Raw genomic sequence first — 21,711 nt, forward strand, 5'->3', positions numbered from 1 at the left:
GTTGGGGAAGCATATGAGTAGTTTAGCCAAGGATTGTTTAAACTAGGGAATGGGGGAGCAAGGAGTTTAGGACAGGCCAGGTTTAGCACTGTACATGAAGGAACGAATAAAAGTGTAAAAATGTGTAATATTGTCTTCTTTTTTTTCCTGTCTCACTAAATGCCTGAATCTTGTCCTTAGAATATCATCCTGAAATTATTGCCCCAGTAAGTGACACAATTTACTGTGATTTCAGTGCATAAAACACCCTGTGATAATCAAGCGGACCTGTTATTGCTCCACCATTTCCTGAATGCTTGCACATTGTCATGACTTCTGCCACCAAAATACTAAAAAGGAGACCTTGACTTCAAAATGGCTTTTTTTCCGAAACTATAGCATACTTTGGCCAAAACAGGCTAAAACAAAAGGGAAAGCCCTGTAACAAAACATTCCTTAATAATTTCAGGAAACCACAGATTAATAAAGAAGGGAAAAAATCATGAAAACTCCATCTATTTAAACATATGTTTTAACATGAAACAACAATAACACTAAACAAAGCCAAGGAACAACACAGGTTGTCCTATAAGGTGTGGTACCCGGATGGAGGCGGTACCCAGCCGGGACGCCCAAGAAGACCGGAGGAGGACTTGTGCCTCCTCCAGACCATGAGGGGGCGACCGCCCTGGGGGCCATGGGTACAGAGCTGGGAAGCTTGACCCTGTAGGGGCCCGTGGTCACCGCCAGGGGGCACCCCAATACCGGTAGGACCCTGGACCTCAGCACTTCCGCCACACCCGGAAGTGATGGGGGGAAGACGAGCAGGGACACCTGGAGTGTGTCGGTGGGAGATTGCTGGGAACACACCTAGAGCACATCCGGGTGCTTATATAAAGGCGCCGCCTCCCTTCAGAGGAGGACTTGAGTCGCGACAGAAGAGTGGATGAGGTCTCTGGAGGAGAGAAGGAGGCAGTCTGAAGGCATTGTGTTGGCCAAAACTGTGGGGTATTGGGGTTTGAGAGCATTGTTGTGTATCATGGAAGACCACAATAAACGTGTGTGGGGTAATTCTAACGTGTCTGCCTGTCTGTGTCCAGGTCATATTCAACAAAGGAAACCTGAAGGCAGAGTCAGGCAACCCATTAGGCAACATAGGCGAGTGCCTTACTGAAGCCACTTTATGAGCTCCTGTGCCTCTGCTGGAGGAAAGGCAAGGTACCACAGGACATGCGTAATTCCAAGATAGTCACCCTGTATAAAAATAAGGTTGATCGCAGTGACTGTAAAATTTACCAGGGAATCTTCTTGCTGAACATTGTAGGCAAGGTCTTTGCCTATGTGGTTATGATTTGATTGCAAGTCCTTGCTGATCGCATTTATCCAGAATCACAGTGCGGTTTTAGGGCTGAACAGTCGACATGATCTACTCTATACGTCAGCTCCAAGAGAAATGGTGAGAACAAGGTAAACCACTATACATCACATTTATTGATCTGACCAAGGCTTTTGACCTCAAGAGTAGAACAGATATGTTTCAGCTGATTAAGAAAATTGGCTGCCCCCCCTCCCACTCAATTGCTTAGGATTATAAACACCTTTCATGAGGATGCACAGGGTGTGGTCAGCTTGCACCGACTCTGTTTGGGATTTTCTTCTCCATACTACTGAACTTCGCATTCCAGGGCTCTGTCAAAGGCATCAACCTACATACCAGGAGCGAAGGGAAGCTGTTCAACTTAGCTCAGCTGAGGGCAAAGATCAAGATTTACACAATCCTCATTAGAGAACTGCTGTTTACTGATGATGTAGCCCTGACTTCACACACTGAAGTGGCCCCCTAGCAGATGGTCAACCGTTTTGTATATGCCTACAGAGAGTTTGGGCAGGCTATTACCATTAAGAAGGCCAAGGTCATGGGCCAGGATGTCCCTGCTTCATTTTCAATTAGCATTGACAGCACAGTGCTTGAAGTCACTGACCACTTTACTTACCTGGGTTCCAGCAACCTATCACTCTATAGTGAATTCGATAGGCAGATTACCAGAGATACCAGTGGGATGGCCAAACTGAACAAGAGAGTATTGACCAACAATCAGCTGACCCTGAACACCAAACTGAAGGTATACAAGGCATGTGTTCTCAGCACCTTACCTTATGGCAGCAAATCCATGACGACTTGTGCCAGGCAGGAAAATCATCTAGAGAATTGCTACCTTTGCTGCCTTTGATGCATCCTCGCCAGACTGGAGCAAGCTGACTCACTGAGCATGCATCTTCTCCTTAGCAAGAGTCGGCTGCACTGGCTGGGACACTGAATGCCACATGGTCACATTCCCAAGGATGTCATGTATGGCGAGCTGGCCACAGGACATTGCCCAGTGGGCAGCCCAGCCCCTTTATAAAGACATTTGCAAGCATGACCTAAAACTGGCAGGCATCAATCCAGAGAATTGGGAACAGCTCGCAGGTAACTGAAGTGGCTGGCACTGGGTCATTCAAGAAGGCATCAGGAGAGGCAAAGAAAGACGTAATCAGCAGTTAGGACAGAAGGCAATGCAGGAGGCAGAAACAGTTTCAAAATCTAACTTTGTATGCAGCACTTGCAGAAGGGACTTCTATGTAAGGATCGGACTGCTGAGCCACTCCAGATATTGTACTCAACAGCACTAAGATAGACTGACCACGGCGCAACCATCATCTTCCAAAGTGGACAGATGCCTACTACTATACTCTACTCTGGACACCAATTGGTAAGGTCATCATACTGAGTGGGTGTTGTTACCCACTGGGTGCTGCTCATGAAAGTAAAAGTACACACACTCAGCACACTAAGGTCCGTACAGTCCTTACATTCCAAAGTATATGCACAAAGGGGCATATACGGACGCATGCTCCAGACACAGAGGGTTAACAGGTCGTTGAAATGTAATAATACCAACTACCTGTTATGAACAACTAGGGGCAATGTCCGTCCAACCTGCCTAGGACCTCCAAATGGTCTTTGACTGGGACTACATGAAGGATACAAATCCAGATTCAAAAACCACAAGAACAGAGGAAAAAAGTCAGAAAATCCACCAATTTACAAAAATGCTCACTATGAAGAAGATGCTTCTAATGCAATTTTCAATGCCATTTTAATAAATAGATAGAGGGTGGTCCGCCAACTGAATGTCATGATGGCACTGTGCCATTAAACTCTATAGGAAGGGAATAGGGCACTTAACTAAAACACAAAAATGAAAATACATGCATAAAGAATTAATAAACAAAACAATATTCAAAACAAAACATACAATTGGACAAAAAAAAAAACTATTATGCACAATAATGTTTAATTAAAGAATGAAAAAGATCACTACAATTAAGGCAGGGTTGACAATACAGTATATGACACTTAGGTACTATGGAATATACAACTAATTAGCTATAGAGAATATTAGAACATTAGAACACTCTAGACGAAAACAGGCCATTCAGCCAAACAAAGCTCACCAGTCCTATCCACTTATTTCTTCCAAAAAAAACATGAAGTCGAGTTTTCAAAGTCCCTGAAGTCTTACTGTCTACCACACTACTTGTTAGCTTATTCCAAGTGTCTATTGTTCTTTGTGTAAAGAAAAACTACCTAATGTTTATGAGAAATTAAACATTAACAATTTTCCATCTGTATGCCTGTGTTCTTGATAAACTCATTTTAAACTAACAGTCTCGATCCACTGTACTAATCCATCCATCCATCCATTATCCAACCATCCATCCATCCATTCATTATCCAACCCACTATATCCTAACTACAGGATCATGGGGGTCTGCTGCAGCCAATCCCAGCCAACACAAAATCCCAGGCAGTGCCCAGCCCACCGCAGCCACTGTACTAATTCCCATCATAATTTTAAACACTTCAATCATGTCACTTCTAAATCTTTTTTTGCTTAAACTGTATAGGCTCAGCTCTTTTAATCTTTCCTTATAATTCAACCCCTGTAGCCTTGGAATCAGCGTAGTTGCTCTTCTCTGGACCTTTTCTGGTGCTGCTATGTCCTTTTTGTAGCCCTGACACCAAAACTGAACACAGAACTCCAGATGAGGCTTCACCGGTGCATTATAAAGGCTGAGCATAACCTCCTTAGAGTTGTACTCCACACATCGGACTATATAACCTAACATTCTGTTTGCCTACTTAATGGCTTCTGAACACTGTCTAGAAGTGGATAGCTTAGAGTGCACTACGACTCCTAAATCTTTCTAAGGATTAGGTGCACTCTCGATTTTCCAAACACCCATTGTGTATTCAAAACTAACATTTTTACTTGCTATGTGTAATACTTTACATTTATCCATCCATCCATTATCCATCCATCCATTATCCAACCCGCTGAACACAGGGTCATGGGGGTCTACTGGAGCCAATCCAAGCCAACACAGGAACTGACATTAAATTTCATCTGCCACAAATCTACCCAAGCCTGTATGCTATCCAAGTCTTTCTGTAATGATATAACGGATTCCAAATTATCTGCTAATCCATCTATCTTGGTATCATCTGCAAACTTAACCAGCTTGTTATTTATATTCCTATCATGAACCTTGCCTGGCTCTTTTGTACTTTGAGACTCTAAACTCTTTACTGGTAGAGAAATGACATTCAAATTGTTGCTTATTTATTTGTAAAAGCTCAAATATACAAATTTATTCCAGATAGGTGAATATGCTTGCCATATACTGTAGAAGCCCGGAGCTGAATTGAAATATAATTTTTTGCCAAAAGGGATTTAGCTCATAAATTTAAAACTTATCTCACACATACTCAGGAGTGTCTGGTGGCTGAGCTTGTAAATTTCATCTTCCTTGGAAGACCACATGAAGTAATACATACATACTGAGCCATGTTGAGCTTAGTAGAAAATCCAAGGGAGACATAGGCAAGTGAGACAAAATGTGGATCACAAAGTAGAACATACATTCTTCCACTTCTATTAAGTTAGCAAGAAACCAAGTAAAGCTTATTACAAATCAATAGATTTTAGTCTGATTATTCCCATCACATAATTGTCTAATACACAGGGCTTAGAGATTTCACTTTAAATGTTGACCTCTGTATAGAATTAGCTAATTAATGGGAAGCAGAGTCATGCAACAGAAGGAGTGTAACCGCTTCTCAGCACAGGGCTCACCTGTTTTAGCTTAAATGCACTGAAGCACACTTAAACTTTACCTCGTGATCAATGCTGACAACACATCTTCCAGTGTGCCTAGTATGTCCTCACTTTACAGAATGCTCTACCACAAACAAGATACAAAAAATCAGCACAATTACACTCATTAGGCACAATCTGGTACTTTATTTCACTGCATCCATCCATAGTGTGAACCCAATTTTTTTCCAATACAGAGTTGTGGAGAGATCAAAGTCCAGTCCTAGGTGGGATGCCGTTTCATCTTTGAGAGCACCCACACACACATAAACACACATGCACACATACACACACACACACACACACACATTTTTGTGATATTTGAGAAAATGAAACCAAATGCACTTGGACCTAAGGATTGCCACAGACAATGCTGAGGTTAAAGATGAAAGCAAGCATTAAACCATTGTCATGCATGTGTGTAAAAGGATATTCTTGCTAGCTCATTCGAGGTAAATGGTAACCCGCCTGTCTCTAACTGTGTCTCCTGTTCTCCCACAGCTCCCAGAAAGCTCCCAATGAGGGAAATTAGCTCCGCCTCTTCTGGTCCTCCCATTATAAAAAGCCCAGCTGCCTCCACTGAGTTGTCTTTTTGAGAGTGGTTCCAGATGAGTGAGAGCTATACGGAAAACCTTCAATTGTTGCTACAGCTAAAGTTAAAAGACACATTTATTTTCTGTTTTGTACCCTGTGAGCTTATGTTCACTATTGCCAGAAGGCACTTGTTTAAATTTATAGAAGAAAATCAGGGAATTAAACTGGACTACCCAGCTGTTGTCCCAAATATTCTTCATTTGTTCCGGTTGTGTTTGGATCTGTGTTCGGCCAGCTCACACCATACAAGGCAGCAGCACTTCTCACTGTGATGCAATGCTAAACCTACATAAATAGAAATGTTTTTTTCTTCAGTTTTGCTGCAAATGACTCTTTAATTCCACCCGGGGGGGTAAACGTTAACATTTAACATTATACAAAGTTATTGTCTGTTTTTTACCTGCATTATTATCAATCTTTAATTTAATATTGTTTATTGTATCAGTATGCTGCTGCTGGAGAATGTGAATTTCCCATTGGGATTAATAAAGTATCTATCTATCTATCTATCTATCTATCTATCTATCTATCTATCTATCTATCTATCTATCTATCTATCTATCTATCTATCTATCTATCTATCTATCTATCTATCTATCTATCTATCTATCTATCTATCTATCTATCTATCTATCTATCTATCTATCTATCAAACTGATTTTTGCCTATTTTCATTACGGTATTCATTGTGAGCACAACATGTCAGACTTCTGCTCCTGGTATTTTGTAAGCCTTGTGATGGTGGCACCATTAATTGGAATACAATGCCAAAACAAAATTGTTTATTCCATGATAAATATATTATCACACACAAATGCATACAAGGGACGTTTAAACAGTGGATCATTGTGAAGTAACAGATCAATAAACAGAAAGGGATTCCTTTTGGCCACATTGGGCCTTTTGGAGAAGAAACATGCGAGGTGAGACACAAAATTAACCGGATCTGGGCTAGGGGCTTTTCCTGGAAAACCATCTGGAGGTCGGCTGGATGTGAATCATAGAACTATATCCCCTCCTGCACGCCCTCTCAAACCACCGAACGGCTAGGTATATCCTGTGAATAGCCCAGTCAGTATTTGCACAACATTTGCTACATGAGTTGTCACGATAATGTCGGTGAAAAAATTGAATAGTGAATCAACATCAAATTTCTCACAAATTTTCTATTTTTCCGTAAAGCACTTTTTGACTGACAAAAACATTCCTGTCCACAATCATCCTCCCTATTCACCCGATTTAGCTCCCTGTGATATTTACTTGTTACTGAAAATCAAAAGTGACCTGAAGGGAGCACATTTTCCTTCAATGGATGAAGTGAAGATAAAAAATGCAAGCCTGTTGAAGAGCCTCAAGCAAGAAAACTTCCAGTACTGTTTCAATCAATGGAAGATACATATGGAGCGGTGTAGAGATTGGGAAGGGGAGTATATAGAAGGTGACAATGTTTAGAATGTTGTAATTCATCAATAAATATATATTTTTTTTACCAATCTAGTTATTATTGTTTCTCACCTCGTACAGGTACATTCAAATGAAGTGTAAAGGGACAGGAAATTATTTTTAACAAGATAGACTGTAAGTTCAAAAACCTGAAAAATCCAAATAAAACTGAGGCACCAAAACACAAGTGTGAAAACAGTAGCAGAGTTCAAATGCAAAGAAGATTCAAAGCCAGGAGTTCGAACACTATGTTAGGTTTCATTCTCCTAGCTAACATTACAAATAATGGTTTGCTTTTTTAAAGAAGATCCAACCCTAGGATACCAAAATATGTATGTTTATGTGAAATATCAGTTCTAAATGAAAGGCAAGGTCTTATGTTAAAATGACAAAACCAAAACACTAACCGAAAATCAAGGTGAAGAAATAGACACATCTAACTGCCAAATGATTATTTAAAGTAACCAAAGAGGTTGTCAAGAATCTTGGCTCAACTACATTTCTCGGTAGTTTATTCCAGTGACCCACCTTTGCACTTTGATGTTTACCCAAAGTTGTGGGTAAACCTACATAAGATCGTAAGAAATTTGACAAATGACAAGATGTTTGGCAAACAGGCTTGATGGTCTGAATAGTCTCCTCTCGTTTGTCAAATTTCTTATTTTCATATGTAGGTTTACCCACAAATTTAGGTAAACATCACAGTGCAATGCTCTCTTTTTAACTCGGATTATGATGATTGACAGTAGTCATGGGGTAGCAACAGCTATTGTAGTTAAAAACAAAATGGCACAAAACAGCAAAAAAAAAAAATAATACACATAATGAAAGGACGATGTTAGCCTCTATTGGGTTTCCATTCTATTAGAAATGTAATGTCCGTTCTCCACAAAATCCAGAGATAAAAATTTTTTTCTTGACCACCACTAAAAACCACATGGAGTAAGTAACGGAAAAAAAAAAAACATTTTTGAGGGACAGTGCTTCCAGTAACAGTCCCTTAACCAGGTTATATTGCTACTGGATCTCCCTTCCCTTTGGGGCTGCCAACCCCTCTAACCTGTACTGATCCTCATCTTAAACGTATGAAGCTATCTATCGTCAGGGCTTTCAGAGTGTCCATGCTGTGCTGGCAAGAGGCCTTTTTACCAGACACCCCGTCCTCTCCTTGATGAAACAATAGACTCGAAATTACCAAGGGTGACCTACATCATCACAGCAATGAACTGATTGAGTGAGAAAGACCACACCATATTAAACGACCCAGTGTCCATACTCTGCACTGTTAAACTTATGATCAACTGTCTGTTAAGGAGCTTGTTTGTATGAAGAATAGCACCCCCTAGTGTCATGGCTGCTTGCACTCTTATAAAAGTAGAGACCTCATTCAACCAACTACGGCTTATACCAAGTCCAGGAATTACTCTCTTTCAGGCCATTTTTACCCTGTCATAATCTGTTGAGGTCTTCTGCTGTTTGTAATTTTAAAAAGGATTCCAAACTGTTTCTCTCTGCTTTCTGTAGAACGGCACTCAGTTATTTCTGTCCCCTTTCTAACATAATCTTGCACTATTGATTTGTTCAAGTGGGTGTATGGATTTAGCAGACCAACTTCATAATTAGGTTTTCTCACTTCATTTAATCACGCCTTGCTGCAAATTCAAAGATCAATGTGCCTGTGTGCCGTGAAACTAAATTCAGTGCAACTTTCATCAGGTGTATGCCACTCTGATTTTACAGTGCGCTTGTTTCTCAAAGATCCTATTAATTCTGCTCAGAAACTTGTAAGACATGGTCATGTCTGATCTTCTGCTCATTCAGTAATCCGTGTAGAGAAGAATTTGTATCATATTTCATTCCTTTCTTAATGCATAGTTTTTTGTTAAGGGTTGTCATGGTATGAGTCTCCTGGTAGTTTATTTAGTCACTAGACATTCAGTCCTGTGGGCAAAGTGCAGGAATACATTACTCTGTAAACAAAATCTCACTGTGTTGCTTTTGCCATAGCATTGAATTAAGAAAATGACATGTGGGGCTTCTAGAAAGGCAATAATTTAAGAAGATATTAATCTGACAGCAACATTAGTAACTTTTTAACACAGCCTCAACCCAGTCAATGCTCTCTAAATATTAAGCCACATCCACTTATTATTTGAACAAAATTATTCCCATTTAGAGCTATGGGAAGCTAGAGGTTATCCCACAAGTGCTGATAAATAAGACACCGTTCCATCACAAGACTTGCCCACACAGTTCTGAGACAATGAACTTCATTAAAAAGTATGGAAAGTGGAAGAAAACTGGAATAAGATACAGAGAGAACATGTACATGTCATACAGATAGTGGAATGTGGAATTAAAAACACAGCACTCTAGGGCTAAGGTTAGAGCTAACCACTATGCCAAAGCATGACAACGTCAATCTGATTGCAATTGTTTCATTAAAAAAAAAAATGCCCAAGGATTTTGAGTGCATAAAATCTTACCTAAAGAAGAGCATCATTTTTTTCTAATTTTAAATAAGAGACAGTAGTTTTTTTTCTTTGAATATTTAAAATTGAAAATACTACACATATTGTAACACACACAAATTATTTATTAGAAAAGGGCTCTGTTTATATAAGGGTGAATCTGACTGCAACATTTCTGAGCCATACATTTAACTTCTTCTTAAACATTTGCCTGCTTAGATACTCATAAGTCCCTAAAGAGATAAGGCGACACATGTATGTCATTATTATGAGCATGCCATAGATGAGGAGTACAATTGCTTGCAGGCGCTGTGTAAGGGGGTGGCTCCTCACGTGCTCTGCATGCAAAGTAGGTCACTAAAGTTCATTGCTGCTGCCGTATTTAACGTGAAAGTGAGGCACCACTTTACTTTATACAGACATCTGCCTGTGGGACAAATTCATTCTCAGCACTCCAGAACAAAGCAAGCATCTAACATGGATAGAGAAACTGCTATGAAAGATTTAGAAGACCTGGTAGAAAAAGTAAAAGAAATGCCAGTTGAAGATAAACAGTTTATGTATAAGGGAACCCTGTATCCTCTCTTCACTTCTCCGGAAACCTTACAGGCACTGGACAATTTTGAAGCCAGGGCAGACGACATTTTACTGGTGTCATATCCAAAATGTGGTAAGTTTGAAGGTTTTGAGAAAATAAATTTAGTTCTGTGGTCTTTACAGTTCTGGCTGTGGTATTTAAATGAAAGTAATAGTTCATTCAGGAAGTGTCTAATTAGTCAGTGACTTCATGTACAATATTTAACACTTAGTGAGCAATGAGACACATAAGCAGGAATGTTTAGCGAGGTTTTCATTAAGAAGCTGATAAAGGAGAGCATAGAAACCATCCACCCTTCAGTCTGTGCTTGTTACTTTGAAAAATCATCTAATGCTTTGCATTTTCCCTGTCAGTATAACCATGCCCATCACCTCTACATAATGATTGTCAGCAAAATGTTGTGCTATCCATTCTTCCACTTAACTGACTTCATATATGCATACATAAAACGTTAACATAAAATATGTGTATATACACACACACACCCACACGCAGGCACACAAGCACGCTCGCACAAAGTATTTATCTTTCATACTGGAATCTTGTAAATGTTTAAATAACAATGTAATCTATCTCTGTATCTGTTTTCTGTCTTAAAATTCCATTTGTGCACCTGAAATGCTCGGTAAACTCAATAAACGTTTCATGACTCAATTCTCAGTGTGTAGATAGCAGCTTTCTTTATTTAACAGGAAACTTATTGTAATGAAACATTGTTTAATATGAAATTTACAAAATTTATTATTTATTGAATGTACTTTACTGACACACACCAGTATCTATCTATCTATCTATCTATCTATCTATCTATCTATCTATCTATCTATCTATCTATCTATCTATCTATCTATCTATCTATCTATCTATCTATTTTCCATGTACATGTCATACAGATAGTATGAATCCAAATGCAGGGTCACGAGGGTCTGCTGGAGCCAATCCCAGCCAACACAGGGCGCAAGGCAGGGAACCAATCCCAGGCAGGGCGCCAACCCACCGCAGGTATCTATCTATCTATCTATCTATCTATCTATCTATCTATCTATCTATCTATCTATCTATCTATCTATCTATCTATCTATCTATCTATCTATCTATCTATCTATCTATCTATCTATCTATCTATCTATCTATCTATCTATCTATCTAACACAACCAAGAACTCACTGCAAACCATTTCACAGAATAAAGAACAGAAGTTGGACCATAAGAACCTTTAAAAAAAAGGTTTTCTGTTAATAAAATTCTTTATGGTTAGGCTGTGGGAATTGATCTACCACTATGTGGGGAGCATTATGCCTTATGATTATGGAAAATGCTCTAGAGCTAGTAGTAGCTGGGTTGACAAGTTAGAGGAAGGATAGTGGGGATCAACTAGTTAGGTGTCTGAGATTCCAACGTCCAGTAACTAACAGCAGGGAGACTCTTTATGTGACATTATAATGGTGATGGGAATCAAGACTACAGCATGACCTTGGACCCTAGAATGGTGGTCAAGCAATTTCAGAGTATAATCCTAATTCTGGAAGTTATTGTGGTCTTAACTCCAGTGATGTGTCCTGGCTAGAGCTGGGTGGACCTTAAATGCTCCATTTGTTCATCTGTAAGACAGTAGTTCATGTGCATTTTAAATAAATAGATAATGTGCTTGTGTTTTAGGGTGGGGTATAGGGCAGCTCCGGAAGCAGATGTGGGCAATCCCACATCCACGTGCACATGTGTGAGATTAATCCATTACCTCATTAGCGTTGGAGCCATGATTGCCGCACCTTGTCCCTCCAGGTTTTAACAGAGAACCAAGGTGCGAGAGAATTGTGAGTGAGTGCAGTATTGAGTGCCTGAGCCAACTAGTGAGCATGATTGGTAGCCCTGCAGAAGAGTGAACGATCAGTGCTCTAGGGGCAGATCGTTACCTATCGATTTAATGGAGAAGCAGGTACAATGGCGATGGAGTTTTATTTAGGGATCCAAGGGATGTCAATAGAGTGTTAAGGATAACTTGAAGACAGCCGACAGGGGGTGGAAGGGAGTACTGCAGCTACTGGTGTGTCTGCCACCTGAGCAAGTCATTGGGTAAGATGGGCAGGCAAGAGAGAGAAAGAAAGGAGAAAGAAGAGCAAGGACCTGATGACTGTGTTGTTTTTATTATGGTTTTATTGTTGGATTATTTATTTCATGTTTAACTCTCAGACTGCCTTTGATTTTATTGAACTGTTTATTGAAGATCTTTCGATGAACTGCATTCTTTGGACAATTTGTTTAGTTTTTAATAAAATCACTGAATCACTTTACACCAACCAGTTGGTGACTGAGTGTGTCCTCATTTGCCTGGCTCATCCCCAGGTATGTTGTTGATGGTTCCAGGTTCAAGAGGCTCCTGGAAACAACCATGGAGTGTGAAGCTAACCCCAGACTATCACAAAAAGTGTTCATTATGTGTGGAGTTGTAAGGAATGGGAGCAGCAAGCACTTGTCTGGCAGTAGAAAGAGAGGCCAAGATTCTTAATACAAAGACACAGACGTTGCTGTAGGGTTTTGTTTGCTCTTTTATATTGTTTCCTTGCAACACATATTTTAAAACTTTGTCATAGTAAAACTTGCTTGTATTGGGTGTGGGGGTTTCAGTAAGTGACAGGCCAGGCAGAACAATAACTCTCAGAAAACTGAAAATATCAAAGGTAGTATTTGATTAAACAAAAGTATAAAATACAGACATAATGAGAACACAAGATGATTGCTATTGTCAAATGGTGCAGCTTGCCCATTTACCCAACTGAAACACTACCCTCTCACTCACATCGCAGTCTCCCCATTCTTCAGTATTTCTGGCTTTCCCACCTCCCTTTTAGTTGAACCTTTGTTACAGCTCACTTTTATACACTAGGCTCCTTTTCAGCCCCTTCCAAGGATTACTACAGGTCCAAATCTTTCACAACTTTCTAGACTCAAAAATGACTTTGAATGCTCCTACAGAACTCGCTCTGATGACATTAAGGTATCCCTGTACTCCTCCACACCAATTCCCAATTTAAAGGTGATGTTCATTCATTAAAAAAGACAATAAGATATCAGTTGTTCTGTGTGGGAACCATTTACTGCTGCCAGCAGTACATTTTCAGTGACATTTCCTTCTCCTCTATAACCTTTATTTGAATGCTATGGAAGAAATTGCTTCCTGGGCATAATTTAAGATAATAGAGCCACCTAAATTTTACCCACACTGGCACCAGGAGGAGTTCTCCAGCTACCAATGTGGATTTTTCCTTTAACATAAAGACCTTGTCTGGTTTATTCTCTGATGTGTGCTATGCCTGCAACCTCATTTGCCCCCACTCTCTGTTTTTGTATAGTAGGGACTAGTAACACAATACCACTTGAAACCACCTTGGATTATAAGACACAGATATTGTGCTGTTTTGACATTGTCTTATTTAACCAATTTAGGAAGGGAAATGAAGTGGGAAAAAAATACAAAAAATATCTATTGGCTTGGCTCCAGCAGACCCCCGTGACCCTGTGTTTGGATTCAGCGGGTTGGAAAATGGATGCATGGATGGATCTATTGGCTTTGTTTCAGCATTGGAATGCTTTGCTAATCTGATTAGACAATTATCTTACTTTGCCCTCATGATCTCCAATTTCTTACCTGCCCAAAACATTTTTGCCTCTTTTTTCCATTATTTTGATAACCCCATTGTTTTATGATAGAGCTTTATGGCAGGGAAAGGTCATTTTAAATTTCTATTGGAGTTTTACTTCCCAGGAATCTCATCAGGTTTAGCCCTTCTAAATATTGATGCCATCCGGTGGCAAAGTCTTTGACTGTCTGAACTTGTAAGCCTTAATATTCATTTTATTTAAAGTCAGTCACTTGAGATGGAACCTGAGTTTCCTGCAATTACCAGAGGACATTGAGTCATATGTAGGTGCTCCTGGGTATATGATTATTGCAGCCTAGCATAAATGTTCTCGATATCCCGTAGAGACACCTGGGGTCATTACCATTTCTGCCTTAGAATGGCCCCATAGAATGATTGTTTCATCATTGCTGACTGTCATTGCATCCTGTGTTGGACCTTAATGTCCATGTGCTTTTTAATGTAAGGAGAAGCTAATTTAAGAAAAATGTCTACTGGTATGGTATATTTGTATTTGTTTACTATGTAAATAATACATAAACAGATAAGAAAAAATTTGAAGAGAACCAGCAATTTGCCATTTTGTGTAATTTTTGTGTTTCTATGTGATACATAAAATGCACTGAATTATACTTAAAAAGATTTCTCTTCAAACTCAAACAATAAGTATAAATAATGCAATTATTGCCCTCTGCTGGCAGACATGGTGCAGTGCCTCTACTATTATATTATTAAATGGTACCATTACCCAATATATTACTCTAATTTACATTAGAGTAATTAATTATATTTTGACTGGATTCAGTAATCTGTGATGCAAGATTCTCTAATTAATAGGCTTGTGCTGATGAGACTCATTTTGTTCAGGATTATTAACTTAGAAATATAAAGAGTAGTATGGTACAATTAGGAGAGATTTATTATAATAGGGCATATTGTTCCTCTGGAAATGTTCTATTACATTAGAATGTTTGCTTTAAAGGGTAAATACTCCTTTTTATTATCTAAAGTAATCCTCACTCATATTTACCCTCTTTTTTCTCATTTTGTAAAGTTGAATCAACTTTTATCTTTTTGCTGTTTTGGTGTGTGCATGTGGTAGCAGAAGAGGCATCAATAGCAAACTAACAATGCTAGCATAGTTGTTCTTAATCATATTTTATGTGTGAAGTGGTGGCTCTGAGGCTAAGGATCTGCGCTGGTATCTGGAATGTTGTTGGTTCAAATGCTGTTACTGGCAGAAGAAATCCTACTCCTATGGGCCCTTAACCTGAAAATTGCCCCAGGTCTGCTGTGCAATGGCTAATCCTGCCCTCTGACCTTCATGTGAAAACACAACTTCCCCTTAGGAATTAATAAAGCAAATCAAATAAATAATTACATGACAATGGCTCTTAGCAGGACCCACCTCCCCATATTGTAAGGATTGTGCCAAAGAACCATTATGAGTGTGATGCAAAGTAGTAATTAGACTCATGGGAAAAAAATACCAGGAGAGCCCATAAGTCAAGCCAACTGTAGATCTGAGGGTGCCATACACATGGGTGGATCTACTATGAAACTAATGAAGCTTAAGCTTCAGGGCCCCAGAAGAGACTTTAGACCACATTGCTTAAAAAATTTGGATGTCTACTGTATGAGAAGGTGTTTTTAAAAAAAATAATATTAATAATATAGTATAATTCAAAATAAGATAATAGTTAAAATAGAAATTAGAAGGTTATTAAAGCATCATGTAGGCTAGCCAGAAACAAAAAACATTAAAATTAAGGCTGTTTCATTCAATTCTATATATGTATATATAATATAAAACTAATTATAAATCATTTAAAAGACTACTAAGAATTATGCCAGAAATGAACATTTTTATTAAAATTATTTATCTTAGGATAGCAGTAACAGACAAAATTACAGTATATTTTGTTGCTTGCGGTCTTGATTAGACACCAGGCACACCAGTAACATTTTATGTTTTCATACTTGCAAAAGAATTTGGTTTGTTAAGGTTTGTTTGCACAATATATAGTACCTAAAATCAAAGGTCTCAACGGTCTGGGCATTGAACATAATAATTTAAAGAATTTAAAGAACACTGCCATGCTAAATTTTTCTGTCCCTCTTTTATATCTTTTTTTTCCAACATGGACATGGTTGTGATCAGACTTTGCATGCTTTGCTTTATTTAATGGAATTCACTTTTATTTTTGTATAATGTTCTTCAATGAGTACTGTCTAAGAGTACTTGCACAAATTTACAGCTATAACAGAAATAGTTAAACCATACATTCTTTACATTAATACACACACACACACAAATTAGATAGAACACACAGCAAAACAGAGCAAATATGATTAACAAATTATAATACACTGCGGTGGGTTGGCACCCTGCCCAGGATTGTTTCCTGCCTTGTGCCCTGTGTTGTCTGGGATTGGCTCCAGCAGACCCCCGTGACCCTGTGTTCGGATTCAGCAGGTTGGAAAATGGATGGATGGAAATTATAATACAGGAACATTATAATTAAGATATGGCCAGTACAATAGTGACAATAGAGAAGAGGGAAACAACAATTCTATATATGTTGTAATTTTTTTTATGTGTGCGTCTTTTTCTTGGTTTTGTTTCACTGTCATTATTCTGAACAGAGATGTCATGTCATGGTAAACCACTTAATCCATGTCATGGTGGGGGCCTGCAGCCTAAGGGCTGGATTATACTTCATGCTCAGAACATGCACGCATCATGGCCGCCATGCGCTCCCAGCATTCGTTTGATGCGTCCTATGAGCATGTCCTAAGAAATTAACACGACGTGTGTGCGAGCTGCAGTACCAGCAAAAGGTTGGGGGGTGCAATGTGATCAAGTCCGAACATGATGTCAGAGTCTCCATTTACTATCTACATGTGACAGAAAGTTGCTATGCAGATCGTACAGGATTGAAATGTCCACTTAAACCTTGTATTTTATTTCATCATTAAAGTAGACCATCTTAAACATCATCTTAAACCAACCCACTTGCTAATCGCTACATACTTCTGGGGCTTCCTCCTGACCTGACAGCAGCAGCAAGCAGCAATAGATCGCCACACAGAACACATTAAATTTATGGTACTGCAGCTCTCTGCACATTTAGAATCCTTAGATTTATACTTGATATTACTTTCATGATGAAATGCATCAAAGTATATATGTTACACTAGCAAAATACCCGCGCTTCACAGCGGAGAAGTAATGTGTTAAAGAGGTTATGTAAACATATATATACATATACATATATACATATATATACATATATACATATACACATATCCATCCATCCATCCATTTTCCAACCCGTTGAATCCGAACACAGGGTCACGGGGGTCTGCTGGAGCCAATCCCAGCCAACACAGGGCACAAGGCAGGAACCAATCCCAGGCAGGGTGCCAACCTACTGCAGGACACACACAAACACACCCACATACCAAGCACACACTAGGGCCAATTTAGAATCACCAATCCACCTAACCTGCATGTCTTTGGACTGTGGGAGGAAACCGGAGCGCCCGGAGGAAACCCATGCAGACACGGGGAGAACATGCAAACTCCACGCAGGGAGGACCCGGGAAGTGAACCCAGGTCCTCAGGTCTCCCAACTGCGAGTCAGCAGCGCTACCCACTGCGCCACCGTGCCACCCATGTTTATTGTTGTGTTAGTAATTAATATCGTCATGGAGATAAGGGAGAGTTAGCTGTTTATTTGTTGGTTGTGTTTCATTCAATATATCGCATAGTTATTTATTTGATTTGCTGTTAAGTCATGTCTCTGTGTGTGAGCAGTGCGAGTCAGGCCAAGGCTGGGTGTGTTCCTGGGATCTCCACCAAAAAAATTAACAAATCCCTTTGACGGTGTCAGTCTGAGCGGCATTGGACTGCTACAAGCTGAAATTGATATGTGAAGGTATTTTAGGGGTTCTAATCTCTGAGTTTAATTAAAAATGGATCTTTAGATTGTATAAGGCACGTAAAAGTTCACCTTTTATCCATTTTCTCTCTTTGCATGTTAAAATTTGTTTTGTTCCTGCCCTCATTCTTTCTGTCTTTCTAGTTGCTTTAGAATTATCTTTTTAAAGTGGCAAGCTTAATGTATGAAAATGTACAAAATGTACAAAAGGCTTGCTTGCCTGATAGATACATCTGACATTCCCAAAAATCAGCATCTTCAAGTGTAAGGACAGTTTCTTTGGACTTAAAATCTAGTGTAAAGTGCCCATGATAATAACCTAAGGTCATTCAGTCATGGGATGAAAAACTCAACAAGACACTTAACAAGAACATATTAACTGTAAATGCATACGTGTCGAAAGTTCACAAAATTCTTTGAAGATAGGATCATCTGTCCACTGTTCTGCTGTTCAGATACATCTGTTAACATAAGACATTAAGGAATGTCTGGTAATGGTGGCCGCTGTAGGTGTTGCACCATCTATTCCTTTGTTTCTGCTGAGACTCTGACATCAAAAAAGTCTAAAATAGAAACTCCTACTTACTTCTAGAATATTTTTGAAACTCCTACATAATACTAACTATTAGTGTATTTTGGGAATTCCACCTTAGTACTATAATGTTTTCTTTTTTTTTTTTGTTCACTAATCATAGCCACTTAATTATCCCACAGAAGAGTACACACTGTAAGTACTAACAAAACAAATAAAATGTTCAGAATGGAGTGATCTCTAAATGTTTCATAGTCAGGCCAGATTTTCACAGGTAAGCAAACTATCCCTAATGGACAAACAAAAAAGCTATGTGGAGAAATTATTTTACAAATATAAACTCTTTGCATTGATTTGTGGACCACCATACTAAACATGCATTATGCACCTGGTAAGAAGTGTAATTTTGTTCCAGGAATAAAAATGTCAAAATAGTGAGTATTGATGCCTTTATTTATTTTTTAGAAAGCTATTATCTGATACAGAATTTACATTGTAATTATATGCCTTACCATTAATATAATTTTAATTGAATAACTAGCAGGGGTACCTAGCACTGCCCAGTGGTGGAATAAAGTGTACAGTAGGTGGGATCATTAAATAAATTACAAAGCTGGAAAAGGTTTCTCCCCCAAATTTTGTTCCCAACTTTGCATACCTGTTGCAAGTCCCAAAACTGTCATCTAGGTGCACTTCCCTAATAAACCACAGAGGCGGTCAAATTTCAGAATGAAACATAGCCTGTGGTCTTCTTCCTATACAAATGGGAAATCTGTACAATATTTCCTGGGCATAGATTCAAAAGTGTGGATTGCATAGCAGAGATAAACACACATTCAGGATTATATATACATCCATCCATCCATTATCCAACCCGGTATATTTTAAGTACAGGGTCACATGGGTCTGCTGGAGCCAATCCCAGCCAACACAGGGTGCAAGACAGGAAACAAACCCCGGGCAGGTGCCAGCCCATTGCAGGGCGTGCACACACACACACAAACAAACACCCATACAATATAATACAGTAGTAATACTGTATTATTCAAGTATAGTATATTACACTTGGCAATCTATACATTAACAGATAGGAGAACACTGTCCAAGAAACAAGCTGCACTCTTAGATTAGGTGAGAAAATGCCAAGACTTTTTATTAAAAATAATAAAAAAAGAAATGCAGGGGGATTCAAACAGTATGAATGCATGAATCTCATTTTGTGAATGAGACAAGATGTTTTTTATAGCTCAGCCTAAATTGGTTCACAACATGTTTTGTATATCAATGCAATATCACAATAATAAACTTTGATCCTTTTAGTAAAAAACATGTCCTGTATCTGTAAAGGGGGAGTTTCTTTACATGTTTACAAGTCGTGTTATAAGGAGGACAGTTACATAACTTGAGCAATAAAAGTTACTAACATCAGAGCTTGACAAAGCAGTTAGAACAAAAATGTAAATTACACAACGTGACATATTTGTTACCCCGTGAACAAAACATCTGCCCAAAATTGTTTCACGCTACTCAATCTATAAATGAACAATTTAGACTTACTGAAGTGAAAAATAGGCTCTTCTAGACATATATACTTCATGTTTGGCAGAATCAGTCTTCAGGGCAATTTCAGGGTCCTTTTTTGAACCAATATCCATCATTTTCTTTATGAAATTGCACAGAATTATTTAAAAACTCTCTACATTTAATAGGTGTCATTTGTTACTCTATCAACTAAGCATTGCATAGTTCCCCATTCTAAATTAATCTGCAGTTTTAGAAATTAAATCATTATGTAAAGCATTAATGATAACATAAACCATGCAGCTTATGTTACTGTACATAAATTATAAAGTTTCTTATCAGCCCTAAGCAATAATCTGCACAAGTCTATAATTCCACTTAATTGAATTCTGAACCATCGAGTGAGTCCTTAGTTTAACAACACCAGTGTATTAATCCATCATACAAATCATTTGACACTGGGCAAGTTTTTGGGGTAAGTGCTGCCTAGTAGACCATGCAAAGTTCTCAACAAACACAAAATTGAGTACAGCTTCCATCAGCCGACTTATATAATCACTCCAAGTAATACCGGTGCTTTGTCTTTCCTTTTTTGGGAACCCGCTTCTCTGTGCTCTTTCTTATCTTATTAGAAACAGACCTGACGTTCTGGGTGTTGAATCTATTCCAATGAGGGATATCTGTAGTCTGCCACCCACCCCGCAGTCAGTGGTGCCCCTTATCTGACTAAACAGTTGGAATAATGCAAGTTGGTTATACTACAATATAATACAGAATGCAAAACTGATAGGATAAAAAAAACAATAAAACAAAGCTGCAACTGAAAATGAAGTACTTATTACAAATATTCAGTTTCTTCACAAAGACGCATGAAAATCACACAAGCAACTATATACGAGATTTCACTGACGACACAGAAGTAAGATATGTTTATTATAAGAATCTGACTCATGCCAAACATTTTTCATATCTGCTGGTAGTAAAGTGTAGGAGTTATGATTAAACAAATCATTCTCAAACCTGTTTATTCCAATTCAGTGTTGCAAGGAGCTGGAGTCTATTCTGGTAGCACTAAGTGCAAGGGGAAGAACAAACTCTGCATGGCATAGCTCCCTAAAGTCATGATAAAATTTCAAAGGAAATTAATATTTTCAGATAATCCAAGAGACCCGGTGTGACAAGTGTGAGTGAGTTAGGGAAGAAGTAAAGTCGAGTTCACTTCTTCTTCTTCTTTCGGCTGCTCCCGTTAGAGGTTGCCAAAGTGGATCATCTTGTTCCATATCTTTCTGTCCTCTGCATCTTGCTCTGTTACACCCATCACCTGCATGTCCTCTCTCATCACATCCATAAACCTTCTCTTAGGCCTTCCTCTTTTCCTCTTGCCTGGCAGCTCTATCCTTAGCATCCTTCTCCCAATATACTCAGCATCTCTCCTCTGCACATGTCCAAACCAGCGCAATCTCGCCTCTCTGACTTTGTCTCTCAACCATAAAGTTGAGTTCACTATTACTGTAAGAGCCATTTTCATAGTTATATAAGATTCATAAATATTTTACTAGATGACAAAGCATAATCTATGGGAGGTTCCTATAACCCCCATAAGTTGAGTAATTGGTATATTCTAGCTATTTCTATCTGCTCTGACTAAACCTTATTCTGTTAGTGACCAGCCTTGCCATGTGTAAGGTGTAGAAGGCATATGGTTTTAAACCGTGCCTATGCACGTGCCCACGTGCCTATGGGCCTACGGGCCTTTTGAGTGTGTAAAGTAACTCATAAAACAGCATTTA

At 38.8% G+C, this 21,711-nt stretch overlaps 1 protein-coding gene across 4 annotated transcripts in view; it reads left to right on the top strand.

Moving 5' to 3' along the window:
- Window positions 1–10,064: 10,064 nt before the first annotated feature.
- LOC114648297 (sulfotransferase 6B1-like) overlaps window positions 10,065–21,711 on the top strand; it is a 145,056-nt gene continuing 133,409 nt past the window's right edge. The window contains exon 1 of one of the 4 annotated variants that reach the window (XM_051925614.1): window positions 10,065–10,358. In XM_051925614.1, the coding sequence (XP_051781574.1) occupies window positions 10,166–10,358 (193 nt within the window). In that variant the 5' untranslated portion in view covers window positions 10,065–10,165. The remainder of the gene's footprint in view (window positions 10,359–21,711) is intronic. The other 3 variants (XM_051925615.1, XM_051925613.1, XM_028797252.2) reach the window with 3 other exon arrangements.

Source organism: Erpetoichthys calabaricus, chromosome 3, assembly GCF_900747795.2.
Source record: "Erpetoichthys calabaricus chromosome 3, fErpCal1.3, whole genome shotgun sequence".
NCBI classification, from domain to species: domain Eukaryota; kingdom Metazoa; phylum Chordata; class Cladistia; order Polypteriformes; family Polypteridae; genus Erpetoichthys; species Erpetoichthys calabaricus.